Raw genomic sequence first — 20,064 nt, 5'->3', positions numbered from 1 at the left:
GCCTGTTGGACTATAACCTGATATTGTGTGATGAGCTCAGGCACCTTGCTTGACCTATAGAGCAGGAAGGAGAGATCACACTCTAGATTCAGGCACTACCCAAGTGAGTATATCTCTCTGGGATTTGGAATGGCATGTGAATGGAACTAGCAAATCTTTCTTTGCTTTCTCCTTTTTAAATTTCAGTGTCTAGTTAAAACATTAAGAAGGTAGTTGACTCAGCTGATCGAGGGACAGTTATCAGTCAATCAGCTGAAGTCCGAATATCAACTTGATAGGTGTTGATGACAACTGAAGCTTAACTAGCGTGGGTCATCTCAGCTCTATTGAAATAGGAGTCTATTGAAAGCATGTGATCAGGAAGGAGAGATCTCCAGAGTGAGATGTAGCTTGAGTGAATATATGTTCTTGGATTTTGGAGCAGTGTGGGAATTTGGTGTGGGGGAAAGAGGTAGTTTTTTTTGTCTGTCAGTTTGTCAAGTCTTTTTAACAGGAGCAATTGAAGTCCATAATGTTACAAAGAGTTACATTCTAGAAAAACCATAAATTGTTTGGTTAGTAATAGCTGCTAATATGACTATCCATTATATGATGCTTTCAGTTTAAATGTAGGAGATTTTTTTTTTTTAGAATTAAGAACTAAAAGATCAGTGCAGGCTCAGGCGATGTGTGGTACCTGTTTGTGGAGGGAACTGGTGAACCTCATTATGGTTCATCGCCAGGCAGCATCAGGACATACTGAAGAAGGTTTAGACCCAAAACATCGATTTCTCCACCTCCTGATGCTGCCTGGCTTGCTGTATTTTTCCAGCCTCCTGCCTTTCTACTTTGTCCCAGATGATGTCAAGTATTATTGCAGTTGCATTCATCCAGGCAAATGGAGAGAATTCTGTTACACCTTTGACTTGAACCTTGTAAAAGATGGACAGGCTATGGCCAGTCACAGGTTGCACTTGCCACAGAATTGTGAGCCTCCAGCCTAGTCTTATAGCCACGGTATTTATGTTGCTAGTTCAGTTCAGTTTCTAGTGAATTCTGACAACATGCCTCACAGTAGTTTGTGTTGTGGTGTGAGTTTAGATGTATCTACACTCTATTGTTAAGACAATTTCTTCTTGAAATCATAAAGCAATAATCTAAAAGCTAACCCAAGACCCCAACAAACCCACATTCATTCTCTCATGACTCTCAAAGATTGCAGGGACTGTGCATTGCTGCATAATGTAAGCATTGGACACATCCTGGGATAATGAGTGAGTATTCATGAACTATCTGAATATTTACGAGGGGTTTCAGTTCAGGTTATAGTTGGGTTTCACTCTTGTCGGTACAGCATGGGTTACTTGCTTTATACGTGGTTAGATGTGGTTTAACTATCTAGTTGCTCGTGGACTGAGATAGCCTTGAAGAACTTCATTGTTTAATATCTCCAAGACCATCACAGCTCTAGAGCTCAATAAACTACACTGTCATAGCTCAGTCCTCAGTGATGCATAAATGCTGAAAACAAGTCTTCTCCAAGTAGAAGAGGCATTGTTTGTAAATTTGGAGGCTTGGTTTGGTCTGGACTAAAATTCTAACTCATTACAGTATTATTAGAAGACATTACCAAGTCAGTTTTCCATTGCGGTCTTTAGAATCTTGCAGTTTGAAATGCCATTTTTCCTACACTATAAAAGTATATTCATTGATTGTGACAGTGATATAGGAGTTAATAAAGGTGCCCTTTAAAAGGAGGTCTTCCTAATTATTGTTACAAGTGAATAAACAGCCTGAGGCATCCTTGAGCTCGAAGGTTTCAGCTCCTGTTACAATTGTATTTAGTTAATGTTGGAACCCAATGGGAAAACCCATCTGTCCCTATTTTGTAAGGTGACACTAGGAATGCAGCAGTGACTGTGAAGACTGCAGACTGGGCCTGTGAACAGAGAGTTTCAGCAAAGGTTAGGAAATGGAAAGGGTAAACAAGCTGACATGCTGTTAAACATGATAGCACATGCATGTTCTCTGCCAAAAATAACCACAGGTCAACACCAACTCAAGTAGCAATTTTGCTTTGAGGATTAGAGTGAAGTGCACCAGTCCGAATAAGCTTTTCCTGTGCCTGCTTTGTAAGAGCGAAGAGGAGCACTGGAGTGGAGCTTGTGTTAACTCAGCACAGCACCTCCTTTATGATGATGATTCCACTTGAATCTATACTGGAAATGGAGCTTGGCTTCTCAATAATACTGAAAATGTGTTGCTGGAAAAGCGCAGCAGGTCAGGCAGCATCCAGGGAACAGGAGAATCGACGTTTCGGGCATAAGCCCTTCTTCAGCCCTTCTCAATAATACTGCCTCTTTTGTGCAAATCCAAAGTAAACCCTGCAGGAAATAATTTACCAGGAATTCAGTAAATGCCACCTTTGGAGTCTTTGGCTGATCCACTTCAGAAAATTTGCTCATGGGTCGTTCTCCTCTTTAACAAGCCTCAACATTAATCACATGTCCCATTCAGAAACTGGCAGAAGATAAGGGCAAGGGAGTGGACTAAGGTGGCTCAAGTCAGGAAATTTCCCAGTTCAATGCATGTGTCTCAGAGAAAAAATGGGCACTGAATCCAGGGATTCTCGTATGTGGAGCATGCAGGGATGACGTGCGTGTGTTGGCCCTAGACCCAGACAGATGACAGTCAAAAAGACTGCAAAGTAGGCTGCTTAACAAGGCCCACTTGCATTTCTGGGATTCTCTCCCAGATTTTTGTTTTGATCAGGCCCTCTAGCCCTCACCTCATCACTCCTCATCCTTTCCCTTGCCAGTAAAACTGGCATCTGCTGGAAACTCCTGATTGGGGTCCCATCACCATTTTCTAGGATTCTCGAAACCTTCACAACCCCGCGAAAACCAGGCACATTGTAACTGCAGCTTAAGCATTAAAAGTCAGAGAGCCAGGGTCTCGCTCCTGTCTGATGAACTGAATGCTTACATTTTGGCATAACACAATTAACATTCAGTAAATGTCTTTATCGGTATTCTGGATAAATAGGCGAGAGAGAAAGTAATAGATATGTAGATGTAGGATGCGAGTAGTTTGGTGTGGAATATAAACATAAGTACACAAATAGGCACTTTGGTTTGTGAAATCTCCACAAATACTGACAAGACTTTGGTTTGTTTCTGGAGTTGCAAATTCTAATCAACATATAATTCCACATAACTCCAAGTGCGAAGGGAAGCTAGACAACTGTCAGGCTGAGATATTACAGAGTGCAGATTTAATTCAATCTCAAAAACAAACATTGCACTTTGATTTTCTAGCAGTTATACGATGTCGTTATTAGTATAAAACATCAAACCTGGAGCTAATCCTGTGACTAGGTCACACACATGCTTTCAGGAAAAGGAGCATTATGTGCTCTTCATTCTTCAAGTAGTCACTTCCAAGAAAGTTCATTTTGCTAACTTATTGGAATTTAACATTTTGAAATAAGCAGTTTTAACATTGATATACATCCACTCCAGCTGCGCATCATCCACTGTAGTGAACTGTTTTAAACAGAGCTTGAAAAATTACATTCCCCATGTTAGTTTGAAGTCTTTGATATCAACTAACGTAAAAATACTCTCATGGCAAACGAGAATGGAGAGATTGGAGAAGCCAGGATTGTTTTTAACAGGAGAAATTGTGAAGGGAAGTTTGAATAGAGAGGTTCAAAATGATGAAGGATTTTTAATCAAGTAAAAGAGCTATCACCAGAGGATGTAGATATAAGATTATTCATTAATGATCCAGAGCAGAAATAAGGATCCACATATGTATGCAGTTTATAATCTGGAGTGCACTATCAGACAGCATGATGGGAGCAGATTGAATCATAACTATGAAAGGGAGCTGGAATAAACACTTGGAATCAAATCGCTTGCAGGGTGATGGGGAGTGAGGAGAGCCAGATAGCTCTGTCAAGATAGCATCAGCAACATTCCCCACCTTTTCCTCCGCTACATTGATGATTGCATCGGCGCCACCTTGTGCTCCCATAAGGAAGTTCAACAGTACATCAACTTCACCAACACATTCCACCCTGGCCTTAAATTCACCGGGACCATCTCTGACACCTGCCTCCCATTCCTGGACCTCTTCATCACCATCAACGGTGACCGACTCAACACTGACATTTTCTACAAACCCACCGATTCCCACAGCTACTTGGATTATACATCCTCCCACCCTGCCTCCTGCAAAAATGCTATCCCATATTCCCAATTCCTCTGCCTTCACTGCATCTGCTCCCAGGAGGACCAGTTCCCCCACAGAACACACCAGATGGCCCCTTTCTTTAAAGATGAAATTTCCCCTCCCATGTGGTTGAAGATGCTTTCCAACGCATCTCATCCACTCCCGCACCTCCACCCTCGAACCCCACTCCTCCAACCGCAACAAGGACAGAATCCCCCCTGGTCTTCACCTTCTACCCCACAAACCTCCGTATACATCGCATCATCCTCCAACATTTCCGCCATATACAAATGGACCCCACCACCAGGGATATATTTCCCTCCCCACCCCTATCCACTTTCCGCAAAGACCGTTCCATCTGTGACTACCTGGTCAGGTCCACACCCCCAACGACCCACCCTCCCATCCCGGCACCTTCCCCTGCCGCTGCAGGAATTGCAAAACCTCTGCCCACACCTCCCCACTTACCTCTGTTCAAAGCCCTAAAGGTTCCTTCCACATCCATCAAAGTTTCAGCTGCACTTCCACATGTCATTTACTGTATCCGTTGCTCCCAATGTGGTCTTCTCTCCCTTGGGGAGACAGGACGCTTACTCGCAGAGTGGTTTAGAGAACATCTCCAGGACACCCGCATCAACTAACCCCACCGCCCTGAGGGTGAACATTTCAACTCCCCCTCCCACTCTGCTGAGAACATGCAGTTCCTGGGAGTCCTCCATCGCCACTCCCATACCACACAACGCCTGGAGGAAGAAGGCCTGATCTTCCACCTCAGGACACTCCATCCCCATGGCATCAATGTGGACTTCACCAGTTTCCTCATTTCCCTACCCCCACCTTATCCCAGTTCCACACTGCCCTAGTGACCTGCCCTACCTGTCCATATTCCTTCCCACCTATCTGCTCCACCCTCCCTCCAACCTATGACCTTTACCCCCATTTTCACCTACCTATTGCACTCTCAGCTACCTTCCCCCGCCCCCCTCCCATTTCTCTCTCCACTCCTGAGGCTCCCAGCCTCATTACTGATGAAGGGCTTTTGCCCGAAATGTCAATTTTCCTGCTCCTAGGATGCTGCCTGACCTGCTGTGCTTTTCCAGCACCTCACTCTCGACTCTAAATTTCCAGCATCTGCAGTCCTCACTTTCACCTAGCTCTGTCAAGGAACCTACATACGTATAAAGCACCAAATTATCCCTGTGAACTTATTCCACAAATGTCACATTATCCAATGTCTCTAATTGTGAATCAATCATGATCTGCCAAATAATTTTAATCTTGAAACATTGACACAGTCACCTGGCTCTATACTGTTAGTCTCAGATGTACCAATCAATCCTACTGCAATGGGCCAATTAAAACTCAATAATACAATATCTTTTTTGCATCGTTTTAACGTGGTTGTCCTGGAATTTGGGCTTAATGCTTAAGTCCTGAATGTGGTGTCTATGGTTAGAATTTACCATTTTGAAATTAAAATATAGCAGCGAGTCTCTCAGATGGCATCAATACTGCCCATGACTAGAACCTGTTATCACACAATTACATGCTTCTCAGCTTATTATCTACACAAACGAGATGCTGTATGAGTTCATTAGGGAGCTGTAAGAAGAAAATGAACTGCTGCACTCTGCAAGGATACATCTCACTGTCCTTTTGCTGTAACTCACAGTCAGATGGGCATCACTCATTCTGTCACTGCACAGGCATCGCAGACATGCTCACAGACGGCATGATATGCAGTCAATGGTTCACATTCACCTCATCCCCTTAAACTGCTAACACTTCCTTCCCGCTGCACTTTCTACTTAGTACAGCTCACCATCTCATCTTGGTAATGCACATTCTCAAGATTAGAGTGGTGCTGGAAAAACACAGCAGGTCAGGCAGCATCCAAGCAGGAAAATTGACGTTTCAGGCAAAAGCCCTTCATCAGGAATGGGGAAGTAAGAAAAACCCAAAATCCCAGAGTCCAAGGTCTGCAGAGACTGGGCACCTGCTGAACCTCCTGCAGAAGCTGTACCTCTGTATTCAGCCAGAATGGTCAACCTGCAGAAAGTGACCAGGGAGGGGATGGTGGAACCAGGTAGTTGTACTGGAGACCATTGGTCAGCTAGAATGTAGCATGTTCTCATGCCCATTGTGGTCCCTCCGGCATGGAGACCCACATTCAGCATGGAGTGACATGGTGGCTCAGTGGTTAGCACTGCTGCCTCACAGCACCAGGTACGCGGGTTCGATTCCAGCCTCGGGGCGACTGTCTGTGTGGACTATGCACATTCTCCCCGTGTTTCCTCCAAGTGCTCTGGTTTCCACTCTCAATCCAAAGATGGTCATGCTAAATTGCCCATAGTGCTAGGTGCATTAGTCAGAGGCAAATGGGTTCGGGTGGGTTACTCTTTGGAGGATCAGTGTGGATTTGTTGGGCCGAAGGGCCTGTTTCCACACTGTAGGGAATCTAGTCTAATCTAATCTGAATCAGCAGACCCCCCTCCCCAATGGTTGCCACATCTCTCTAGCCATGGATCATCAGCAAGGTAAGAGGGAGATAAGGCATGTATCAACAGGCTCCAGGAAGAAAAGCCCTATCAAACAGTTGGCATTATCAAAAAGATACATAACATTTTACACCATGAGGTGTTAACAGTCAAAATGACTGTGCCAATTTACTCCAAATTGGAGCCAAATTGAAAGAAGCAAATTCACACACTGTAAACTACAGTGTTGTCAGAGAGGATGCAATTAAAGCTCACTGCTTTCTGCAGCACTGTGGGGATAGTGAGCGTATGAGGTGTATAATTAGATAGCTCAGGATGGGAGAGAGATTGGTAGTATTCACTAGTGAGCAGACTCCCTGATGTGATTCAAGTGTCTTTGCCACAAGGGCCACTTTAACACAACATATAGGAGCGTACAGTAATGGAACTGCTCACTGTATTCCAGCTTCATCCATGCTAACATTGATCCAAAATAAATTTCTCCACATATTTTAGCTGTCACAGGTGAGACCATAAGACCCACAGTTGAAAGGGGGGAAAAAAACCCAATATTTATTGCACAGATAAATCAGATCGAAAAGCAAGTCAATTCTTGAGATGTTTTTGGATTTGATTTATTGTTGTCAAATTTACTCAAGTATAGTGAAAAGTTTTGGTTTTGTGTACAGTATAGGCAGATCATACCACACAAAGTGCATTATGGTCCTGGAACAGAGCAGAGAAGGGGCACAAAGAACAAATTCAACATTAAATTTAAAGTTTGACAGTTCCATTCAAAAATCTAAGTGTGGAAGAAGCTGTTCCTGATGCAGAGGGCTGATAGCAAATGTGCAAGTTAAATAATATCCAGAACGGAAAAAAATTCTCATCCCATTTCCATCGTCCTGGAAGTGGAAAGCTCCAAACTGTCCCTGAGCTTGTGAAGGGTGCTGCACACCACTAGGGTGCAGGACATCCAGTCTGACTGTGTTCTGTTTGACTGATCCCTCACCTTCAGGAGGCCGATGGTCTATGCAAAGCAGAGTTGAGGACTGTGAAATGCCACAGAGATCCTCAGTAGCTCCCTGGAACAATCCATGAGCAAAGAAATTAATGGCAACTATTATCTTTGGGGTTACTGAAATGGGGTTGGTGCCCAGTCCCTGTGAGCACAGGTTCTCACTAGAGCAACTAGCAGAGGTTGTGACTCAATGGCTTAGAAGATCTTGTCATTGTCTAAACAGTTCTCTGCTATCTGCAGGTAGCTACACTTAAGCCTGGAGCTCCTGTTCCAAGCAGAGCTCTCCTCCTCTGTGAAAGCTGTTGTCCTGCTATATCTCCCTCAGGAGTTTGTCTAACAGCTGGTAGCAGCAGCTGTTGTTGCTGATACAAGTAAAGGGAGGATTACCCCTGATCACATCAAGGTTATCTCTCACCCGTAGACGAGCGTCTACTCTGTATGGTTCTGCATTGCTGTGGTTCTTGAGAGGACCGACATCACAGGAGCTTGGTAGAATGTACTATTGCTCTCTCCGGAACCCCAGGTTGCCATTCTAAATAAGCCAATTGAAGGCAGATGGATAGTATTACACTAAATACTGGACTCCTGATTACTAGAGTATACCTTTTGGAGGCATCCAGTCCTGAACACTAAAACCCCTCCAAAAATCAAATACAATATTAATCAGTCCATCTCTCACTGCAGTCCCCCAACCCTACATTGGTCAGTTCATTTGATATTGACAAAGCAGCACCCTACGTGTAGTTGGCTTTCTGACTGACATTGTCAGCTTCAGGATTTTGCATTTGCTGTAATGATTAAAAGGCTCCAACTGTGACCCACAATAACTACCCCGCCCTCCCCTGACCCCTCAGTTCCTCTCCTGTATTATGCTCCTGGTTTCCCTGATGACCCTTCAGCGTCTCTTCATTTCAGTTGAACCCCTTTACATCACCATGTATGCCCCTCCTTCCCACCCCCTTCACCCCTGAGCCAACGGTCGTCGAGCTGCCAATAAAACTGGCCGCAGAGCAGAAAATAAAGTCACAAAAAGAAATGACAACTCTATCTTCCATTCTGTATGACTTTAAGATTATGTTCCTCTGCATCAATAATCCATTGGGTTTGACAGGTCCCTAAATGGACTTTGTACACTGTACTGTATTTAAAGTGAATTGAAAATATTTTACAAATATAAACACAGCACTTTGAATGTTTGACAATCAGTTAACATTGTACTTAAGTCCAGTCACAAATCTGCCTGTGATCAGGAATCATCATAATTAAATGGTAATGTTGCTGTGCTCTTTACAAGATTGATATGCAAAATGGAAACAAAATCCAGAGGCAATATCAGTTTGATGTTTTGCCAGGTGTTGATTTTTGTGACCATGCTTCTAGTTCATTGAACATATTCAGAAGATTTCAATACATTTGAAGTTTTAAAAAATACACACTCTTGCACAGTGGCACGGTGGCTCAGTAGTTAGCACTGCTACCTCACAGTGCCAGGGACCCGGGTTCAATTCCAGCCTCAGGTGACTGTCTGTGTGGAGTTTGTATGTTCTCCCTGTGTCTGCGTGGGTTTCCTCTGAGTGCTTTGGTTTTCTCCCACAATCCAAAGATGTGCAGGTCAGCTGAAATGGCCATGCTAAATTGCCCATAGTGTTAGATGCATTAGTCAGAGGGAATGGGTCTGGGTGGGTTACTCTTCAGTGGGTCATTGTGGACTTGTTGGGCCGAAGGGCCTGTTTCCACACTGCAGGGAATCTAATCTGGAGCAGCTTGAAGCTGGACTTAACTGCCTTTACTGTCCTTTCACATTTAATGTAATAGTCATTCCTTACTAAAGTCAAAGTCATTGTCACGGTCACATAGAAAGGTAAAACAACCCCTCCTTACCTTTCTCATATCTATCCTTAACTGCCTAACTGTACTGTTAGGGATGTTCCAGAATTTTGACACTGTGAGAATGAAAGAACGGTAAGTGATATATTGTGAGGTTGGGTACGGAGAGACCTGCGGGGCATCTTTCAGGTGGTGCTATTCCCTTGTGCATGACACCCTTGTTCCACTTGGTGAATCAGATCATGGGATGTGATGAACTTTGTCAATGTTTTATCATGTCAGCCCTGGGAGAGTGAATGTTTGGGGTGCTGGAGGGCCTGCCAATCAAGTCGACTGCTTTGTCTTGGATCGTTTCCGATCCCTGAGTGATGTTAGAGCTGCAACCATCCAGGCATCAACTGCATCAGCCAAGTCCAGAGGAAACCCGATTATGTGAGCGACACAGGCGGAGAGTATTCCGTTTGGATAAATGAATACCGGATAACAAAGTATAGCCAAGCATTAGGCTTTGCGATCTTGTTTCGATAATCTGAAATTTGGATAATTGAATGCTGAAGGCTTGCTGTGCATATTGTAGGACACTCTTTTGACTCATTTCACTTGTTCAGCCAGTCAAACCTGGCTGCATCTTTTACCTAATGTGGAGGAGACCATACTGACTATCATGGAGAGGAGTATCACTCAGGTCTTGGAGGGGGCTGAACAGATTGATGAGCAGGCTATCTGCATAACTATATCCTCCACCCAGCATTGTTGGTAAGGTATCACTAGAGGTAGGAAATGAACACTTGGCTGGGTCAGCCTGCAGATGGCAGTGTACATAAATGCCCTGAGGGATTGGCAGTGATTCTATGAAGAGAGGACCTACTATCCTCTATTAGGATGACAATGCGCCCCACTGTAGCCATTCGCCAGTGTCCTTCTTATAATCTCCCAGCTAGCCAGTCCACACTTCTGCTGCTCCAACTTGGTGTGGTGTGGTCTGAAGCTGGACCACAGAGGATGAGACTTGCTCAACATCATCCTCCAAAAACATTTGCAGTCTCACAGTCTGACAATCTTAGAAATCACACAACACCAGGTTATAGTCCAACCGGTTTATTTGGAAGCAATAGCTTTCGGAGCACTGTTCCTTCATCAGGTGGTTGTGTGACATGAACAGCTTTCCACCAGCCAGAATCCAGTCACTGGAGTAGCACGGTTAAGGAACACTAGGCTGGGCAAAGATACCAAAGGGATATTACAAGCTAGGCACTGTCTCAGGTGTCAGTCATCTGCTCAACTGTTTCTCCTATATTCCTATTTGACATCAATAAATGAACTGGAACATTACCCAATCAATTCTGTAAAGTCCTCCTCACTAACATCCTGGACTTGTGCAGAAATTGGGACAGCTGTCCCACAGATGAATCAAGTAACAGCCTGACACAGTCATACTCAGCAAATCACTCTTTCCATTGTCCAGACATGACCATCATTATTCCTGTGCATTTTGTGTCCCAGCAACAGGAAAGCCTGGCATTAGGTATAAAGTCTGAAGGAGTGGCCTGAGAATTCTCAACATTGGCTTCAGACCCCATGAATTCTCAGCATCAGGTCAAACATAGACAAGGAAACCTCCTCCTGTCACTGCTCCTAGCTGATGAATCACTAGCCATTCAAACTAAACACCAAACTACCAGTCGCAAATGCATCTGTTCATGATAGTATTGGTGGGGCAGCCACCACACTTCTTATGAAGACAGAAGTCCATCTTCAAACTCACCTTAATCTCTATTGGGTTGTGCTGTTACCACCATGCTACAGTGGACACACACACAGCAGCTTCAGCAGCTTAAAAATAGAAGTCCGTGAGGCCATCAACAACAACAAAATTATATTCAAACACAAACTGCAAGTTGCTGCTTGGTAACCAGTGAGCCAAGGGTTCAACCCAGAGCATACCAAAAACAGCAGTACGCTTATTAATGGAAACGAACATAAGTCTTCAGATACGAAGCTGTTCACGCACATAGACACTAAGTCCCAATCAACACTCAAGCTTTAACTGAGGCAATAAGAGAAATAACTAACATTCATGCTGCATAAATGCCAAGCAGTGACCAGCTGCAACAAGAGGAGTTAATCATCTTACCTCGATATTCAATGGCATTACTGACTCCCCAACTATCAACATCCTGGAGACTACCACTGATGAGAAATTGAACTGGACTAGCCATAGACATTATGGGCTACAGGTCAGACCAGAGGCTCACCTCCTAACTCCCCAGAAACTGTCCACCACCTACAAGGTAGAAGAGAAGTGGAATGGAATAATCACCATTTGCCTGAATGAATGCAGCTTCAACATCACTAAAGGAGCTCAACAATATTTGGGATAAAGACCCACGTGTGCAAATCCCAATCATTGTTGGAGTGAGTGAATGGTTAATGCAAAGTAGCACTGTAATAGCAGTGTATATGCATGCAAGATATACTGGTGAATCTTTTCAGACTTGATAGTGATTGCCACCTTCCAAAGATGCAGTCTGTGTTCCATTATTGCACAGATCTCAGATCAGCAGGCAATGTTCCTTTTAACAATCTGGTGATGTTCCTATTAAAAAAAGTACCTGCCTCCCCTTCAGTAGAGACAGCTGTAGTAAAAGTAACAGCCTAGGTAAAAACAAGGACTGCAGATGCTGGAAACCAGAGTCTAGATTAGAGTGGTGCTGGAAAAGCACAGCAGGTCAGGCAGCATCCGAGGAGCAGGAAAATCGACGTTTCAGGCAAAAGCCCTTCAGCTTTTGCCCGAAACCTCGATTTTCCTGCTCCTTCAATGCTGCCTGACCTGTTGTGCTTTTTCAGCACCACTCTAATCTAGACTAAAAGTAACAGCCTGTTTGCTATTACTGTACCTTTTGATCCATGCAGTAAGCACAGGAACCACACAAAATGCCAGTCTGCGATCTTACAGCAATGTAATACCTGCTGTCGCAAAGACAGGAAGAATAGAGAAGCCAAATACTATAATGGAGAAAGACCAGCAACAGAGCCGAGGGATTTAAGGCCTTGTCTATGAATCACAAAAAAACTAGCATCCAAGTTCAGCAAGCGATGACACAAATGGAATATTGGCCTTTATTTCAATGGGAATGGAATATGGGGAGAATTTGCCAAAACTGTACATGGCACTCACTATAAGACAGCTGGAATGCTGTAAATAGTTTTGGGCCCCTTACCTAAGGAAGGATATCTTGGAATTGGAGGCAGTCCAATGAAAGTTCCTTAGGGTGATCCCAGGTATGTAGATCTGTCTTATGATGAGAGATGGAGTAGATTGGACCTGTACTCATTGGAATATGCGGAATGAGAGGCAATCTTATTGAAACATACAAGATTCTTTGAGGACTTGACAGGTTAGATCTGGAAAAGTTGTTTTCCCTTGTGGGAGAGTCTAAGACCAGTCAACATAATCTCAGACTAAGGTGTATCACATTTCAGACAGATGAGAAGGAATTCTTTCTCTCGAGGATTGGGATTCTGTGGAATTCTTTCCCACAGAGGGTTATTGACGCTGAGTCTTCAAGTGCATTCTAGGCTGAGATAGCCAAATTTTTGATTAATGAGGAAATCCAAGGGTTGCGGGGGAAAAGACAGACAAGTGAAGCTGAAGGTTATGAGATCAGCCATGACTGCATTCGGTGGTGGAGCAGACTCAATGGGCTGAAAGGCCTAACTTCAGCTTCGATGTCTTATGGTCATTAATAAACATTAAGACATCTTTCTCAATAAGAACAAAATCTTTATGGTATATGCTACAAGGACTAACATAGGGAATGATTTGGAGATGCCAGTGTTGGATTGGGATGTCCAAAATTAAAAATTACACAATACCAGGTTATAGCCCAACAGGTTTGTTTAGAAGCACTAGCTTTTGGAGTGCTGCTCCTTCATCAGGTGGTTGTGGAGAATAAGATTACAATCTTATTCTCCACAACCACCTGATAAAGGAGCAGCGCTCCAAAAGCTAATGCCTCTAAATAAACGTATTGGACTATAACCTGGTATTGTGTGATTTTTAACTAACATAAGGAAAGCAGATATGTTATACTGGCAGTGGTGTTTTACACAAAAAACACATTAACCTTCAAGGCTAACAGGAAGCAGCTTCATAGCAACACTAACACATGCAAGCTCTTTTCCAGGTCAACACCATCCTGATTTGGAATTACATCACCATTCCTTCATAATCATTTGGTCAAGATCCTTGAACTCTCTTACTAACAGCCCTGCAGATGTCTCTACATCACGTGGACTGCAGTGGTTTAAGACCTTCTGGAGGACAAAGAAGAATCAACAACAGATATATTGGCATTCCAAATCCTGTGAATGAATTAAAAGTAGAAATATCTAGTGTTCCCTTTTAATCCTGGAATGTCCCTAACACAGTAACGGAGCACATCACCATGAGCCAGTGAAGGGATTTGTGTCTCTATGACTCCAAACTCAAGTTTTACGTGATTCACATTTTTTTCTGTTCTGCCACTGTAACTGTTCTACTTCAAGGTTATTATCATTGTTCATTCTTTCTCCAGTACCACAGCAGATGCTGCTATTCAGTCCCCCTGGTTAATGTTCTCTAAATTTTTTTTTGCTACTATCTCCATGACAACTAGCAACATTATTAGAGCTGCCTAGGAATTTGGCCTGGATAGCAAGTTCCTCCAACAACTGTCCTCATTACACTATTTGAAAAAAAATCCAGAATTTATGACGCCATTAAAGCTGAAATGTGGGACAAGATACTGCATTCGGATTATTTGGAATAGAACCCTGGCACTAAGGAGCTCTGGCAGCCTCCCTTCATGTCAGATCCCGATGTTTCTTCCCCGTGGTCTTTAAGTCAACTTTGTGGCCTGCTAACCATCAACTTCTCAACAGCAATTACCTTCTCAGTCTTTCCAGCAAGATTCTCATCCCATGCTAAAATGGGAACAAAGCACAAGGCCTGACATTCAGAATTGGGAGGAGGCCAAGATGATTCATTCACTTGGCATTTCTTGCAGAAGATGATAGTGAGCAGTTTTTGCCTTGTTTTGTGCATTGGTGCTCCTCCATCATTGGGAGTGGATGCTTTGTCGAGCTTCCTCCTCCAACTCATTGTCTTGTTGCCATTGTCATTCACAAGTGGATGTGGCAGGATTGCAGAGTTTTTAATCTGACCAGTTGGTTGGGGGATTGCTTTAGCCGTTTATAGCAAGTTGCTTCTGTTGTTGACATCTCATTTCCAGGAATGCCTGGGCATGTCCTCCTCCACTCCTTGTTGAATTAGGTTCAATACCTCAGCTTGCTAGTAATGTAAGATTGATATATACTAATACTAGGTTAGAGATTCTGGTGAAATACAACTTGCGGTCCACAGAGCAAAGAAGACAGAACCACATTTCTCTCAGCAGCAATTTCCTGCTCAGCTTGGAGCAAAGTGTACTCCCATTTCAAATGGAATTAACTCTTGGTGTATTTTGTTTCATTCTATGATGGAAACATGTTGACCCACATGCGTGAACCATCCTGATAAAGGATATTAAACATCCATTCAAGTGCCTCATAAATGCACAGCTGCAGCTTTTCAGTAGATAGCACCACTTCTTTCAATGGGACTGTTTAGTATCAACATATTATTGTCCTGGCTAAAATCAGATCTACAAAATACAGTTTCTAACTTCAAATGTTTGTGCCATTTGCTGATTGCGCTGATAATGTCTGAAAGCGTGGGTTCATATTTGTGTCCTTATTATATTGGTTCATTCACAGCCTTTAAGAATTTTTCTTCTATTAAATTTCCTAATAAAGTTGCCATTCTCCCAGATGATCACAGTGCTGCTTTCTCATGAGAGAGAAAGATGGCTGATGGTGGTTTAACCCGAGAGTCACCGTGCCTCAGCCAAGGAGGGGGGAGGTTGAGAAGGTGGAATCTTCATGTTTCTAACAGTCGCAACTTTTATTACCTGGGTGAGGAGAATGGCAGTATAGCTGAAAATGTGTTGCTGGAACAGCGCAGCAGGACACATTTTCAGCTCTGATCTCCAGCATCTGCAGACCTCACTTTCTCCTCAAAGAATGGCAGTATAGTCAGGTCACAGAATGTGGGCCAATCCAGCTCAAACAAGTCTTCAGGAAATGCTTGATAATGATTTTGGTGGCTATTTATCCACTTTCTGATCTAGCATCTGGACTTTACCTAGTCTTTTCTTTGAGAACATGAAGGAGATTTGATATTTCTTGGTTTTGGGACAATGCTCACATTCCAAGAAACTGTGGCAATAGTACATTGGATTTATTTACTCTCCTGAACTAAATCTGTGAAATTCCACATGAACAAAAACTGCAAACAACCCTTAAGAAGCCATTCCGTTGCAAATGCATTTTCAATGTGATGCAACTGCCATGCATTGTTAGAAAAATGCATAAGCTAAAGGTTAAAAGATAACACTTTAAACAGCAATATGAACTTGAAATTAGAATAGGAATTTGTTTTGAACTTAAGACTTCCGGAATTTATGTTCAACTTTTGTGTCCTACTTGTTGGGTCAAATAATCAATACATCATAGCGCACCATTAGTATTTGAAAAACGTTAGCACCATTCTTGGTCAACACTTCATCTGAATTACTTTCCTGCAGTGTGTGTTCTGGAACAGAAAGTACATGGGCATTCAAACATGCCCTATCATCACGTCAATGGAATGAAGGGAAAATTGGCCAGTACCCAGGTATGCTGGGTTCAGACTTGGCATCACAAGTACAGAATGATCTTGTGAAGTTGAAACCTCTAACCACTCTTGCAAGGCCACAGCGAGGGAAAGGCTCTCGGTCATAATTACTTCCCATGCCTTCAGTTGAACCCAGTATACTAATGGCAGAGTCACAACTGTTGAGAACAGCATACTGACTGAGCAGAGAACAGATGTGTGGATCACTTCTGTTTATTGGTTAAAGCAATCCTTTGTACAGCATTAGTGGAATTATTGGTGCCTCAGCTGTCCCGTTTTGTAGGTTCTAACCAATGATTGGCAGCTTTCCATGATGTGTGTGGGAGTCAGCAACAAAAGTCTAGGGCAGACATACCCCTGCACAGGCATCAAACTGGCAAGCTATTTTCAGGTACCAGTGACAGTATGAATAGAGAGATTACAAGCATTGACAGTCTTGAGAATGAACTCAAACTCATATAGGAAGAATGGGTCTATGATGTTCTTGCACACACAAAGTTAATCTTGTACACATTCCTCATAGATGAGAGCCTAAAAGAGATGCAAATTAAACTACCCTTGCAGACACTCTGGAGGACAGTGCTATCCTAAATCTGAACTAATACCAAAAGCTGCAAATTTATTGAGGAGAAACTAGACCTCTCTCCCAACATTTGTACGTATGTCACACCAGAAATCATTCTTCAGCCTTTTTGATCACACTAATTCACAGATAGCAATGAGGGAATGATTATTTACAAATCTAAAACAACTTGCAATGGAAAACAGACAATTGGGCTTTGATTTGGAGTGAACTGGCAATCTTTAAAAAGGCACGAGGCTGCCAAACAAGTTAAATGGACTGAATGTCTGGGTGTACAGAATCATTTTTTATATTGGATATATCTTTCCAAAAGGTGTAGTTTGATCAAATTTTACTTTAGCATTACACTAAATTGCAAAAAATACTATATTCCTAATTCACAGCATAGTCCTTACAAGAACATTTTTGGCGTAAAAATGCTGGATAATCATTGTTGTCCAATTTCAAAACAGGAGATATAAGATCCTTTTTTTGATGCTAAAAGTTTCCTTCCTCCTTAACTTAATTAATCCTAAGCAATAAGACAACATTGAAAAAAATCAATAGTTAATTGAAACAGTGCAATTGTCTACGATGTTCTCACAATTAAATTACCCCCTAAGTCAGCCAATTGCTGAGGATTAGCATTCACAACTCCTTCATTATCAGTTAACTGCATAGTGCAGCTGAGAGTATAACTGATGTTATGGGCAACTGACTGTTTTCTGTTATGTAGGTGTTAGATACATAAATGGTGGCTCAGTGATTTGTAATCATAGAAATCCTACAGTGTGGAAGCAGACCAATTGGCCCACTGAGTCCACACTGACCCACCAAAGAGCGTCCCACCCAGACCCACCTCCTTACCCTATCCCTGTAACCCTGCATTTTTCATGGCTAATCCACTTAAACTGCACATCTTTGGACTGTGGGAGGAAACCAGAGCACCCTGAGGAAACCCACGCAGACAGGGGGAGAATTTCCAAACTCCACACAGACAGTTGCCCGAGGCTGGAATCAAACTCAGGTCCCTGGCGCTGTGCTGCCCCAAATTGTATATTTCTCGTTTCCATTGTGACTGTTGAATTAGTAGCACATACTTTTCCATTGTGACTGTTGAATTAGTAGCACATACTTTAAAATGAAATTGCTTTTGCATGGTTGACACAATCCTTCAAAAGTCAGGACAAGGAGAGACTACTAATGTTAATATTTCCAGGAGCTCTCTTCACAGAAAGTGATTGCCGACAACACCGGCCTATGATTAGCACAAAAATAGTAATTTAACTCCAGACCCAAGTGGAATTGTGGGATCACAGAGCAACTGAGGTGAATGATAAAGATGCACTTAAGGGAAAGCTAGATAAACATGACTGGAGGGAATAGGAAACTATGCAGGTAGATTTAGATGAAGGAAACTTGTGCTGATTATAAAGAACAGCACAAACCATTTGGGCAAATCATCTTTCTCTGCAGTTCTATTTAATCCAACCATGTAAATTACTGTGACTCATTAAAATGGAACTGCAATAATTTCAATAAATAAATTGAAAAGAAGATCTCATAGCAAGTGGATGATCAGCTTGGCCAGTTTACTGCCTAAGTGATAATGGTTAAATGCAGCCCTCATTTATAATAACGATATACTGTATTGGAAACAATACAAACATATTGCAGAATTATTTCCTCCTTCTACTCTGCAAAGGAAATCCATTCCTAATATAACCACTCCACAACTAATTTTTATTGTAAAGGATTTAAGAAAAACAATAGCAATTTACTCAATGAACATAAAAGTGATTATTATGAGGCAAGCAGTCCTAGTGCAGACTCCTTTAGATCTGTTGGTACAGTATTAAAAATTCAAATAACTTACCTTCCATTACATAAACCAGAGATCCCACATCACCCTCTTTGATAATACAGCTGTCCTTGGCATATTCTACTGGGTACATGCAGTCTACAATTTCTTGAATCTGAGACAACTCCAGATTTTTCATGAAGTCATTATCCAGGATCGCTTCCTTAATCAGTTCTTTGGACCTAAAGTTAAAGAAAATGAAAGTTATCAGCAGGAATTCTAATGAACAGCACACCAGTCGCAAAAAGAATGAAAACGTCTTGCCACAAAGAAGTTTGCAAACTCCATCCAAACAGGATGAACAGTAAGTGGTGTTTATGAAATGTTGCTTACAATTAATATTGGGGAAAAAATAGAAAGAGGCAATTTTTGAAAAGAGATTAGACCTTTTTTATCCCCTTTTAATGAGTCACAATAATTTATATGGTTGGATTAAATAGAACTGCAGAGAAAGATGATTTGCTCAAATGGTTTGTGCTGTTCTTTATAATCAGCACAAGCTTCCTTCATCTATCTCTACCTGCATAGTTTCCTATTCCCTCCAGTCATGTTTATCTAGCTTTCCCTTAAATGCATCCTTATCATTCACCTCAGTTGCTCTGTGATCCCACAATTCCACATGGGTCTGGAGTTAAATTACTATTTTTGATGCTAATCATAGGCTTTAGAATTCTCTTATTCAGACAATGGTAGAGGCAGACTAAGAGAATATTTTTAAGCAGGAGTGGATAGGTTCTTGATTAACATGGGAATCAAAGTTGATTGGGGACAGACAGGTATGTGGAGTTCAGTTCACATTCAGGTCAGTCGTGATCTTGTTAAATGGCAGATCAAGCTCAAGGGGTTGAATGGTTTACTTCTGCTCAGAAGATGAATATTCAAATGTTTGTATAATAGCCTGGAAGTAAAGCCTGAAAATATCAATGCCACCATCTGTAACTCTTCATTGATTTAAACACACTTCCTAATGGTGATTTAATTGCTTTCATCTTGACTAATGTGCCTAATTTAAAGTAGAATCTCAGTACAATAGAAATCATCTCTGGCTATAAAAAATACAATCCAAGAGGAAACACAAATGTCAATACATTTTACTGAGATAAACTTGATGTTAAAATATCAGCCCCTCTTTCTGTACAGTGATGCAATGCATCAGGCAAATGTCAGCTGTACAAAGGGTAAATCAGAGAATAGGAGAAAGTGAGGACTGCAGATGCTGGAGATCAGAGCTGAAAATGTGTTGCTGGAAAAGCGCAGCAGGTCAGGCAGCATCCAAGGAACAGGAGAATCGACGTTTCAGGCATAAGCCCTTCTAAGAAGTCGATTCTCCTGTTCCTTGGATGCTGC

The 20,064-nt window shown here is 42.3% G+C and overlaps 1 protein-coding gene across 2 annotated transcripts in view; it reads right to left on the bottom strand.

Annotated features, from left to right (window-relative positions):
- Positions 1-20,064, bottom strand: part of prkg1b (protein kinase cGMP-dependent 1b) — a 750,557-nt gene that overhangs the window by 605,758 nt on the left and 124,735 nt on the right. For both annotated transcript variants that reach the window (XM_087999056.1, XM_087999057.1), the window contains exon 2: positions 18,733-18,899. In XM_087999056.1, the coding sequence (XP_087855182.1) occupies positions 18,733-18,899 (167 nt within the window). The remainder of the gene's footprint in view (positions 1-18,732; positions 18,900-20,064) is intronic.

Source organism: Chiloscyllium plagiosum, unplaced genomic scaffold, assembly GCF_037043375.1.
Source record: "Chiloscyllium plagiosum isolate Xiang-an unplaced genomic scaffold, Cpla_swu_hap1 HiC_scaffold_22, whole genome shotgun sequence".
NCBI classification, from domain to species: Eukaryota; Metazoa; Chordata; class Chondrichthyes; order Orectolobiformes; family Hemiscylliidae; genus Chiloscyllium; species Chiloscyllium plagiosum.
This window is presented reverse-complemented; position numbering and strand designations above follow the sequence as displayed.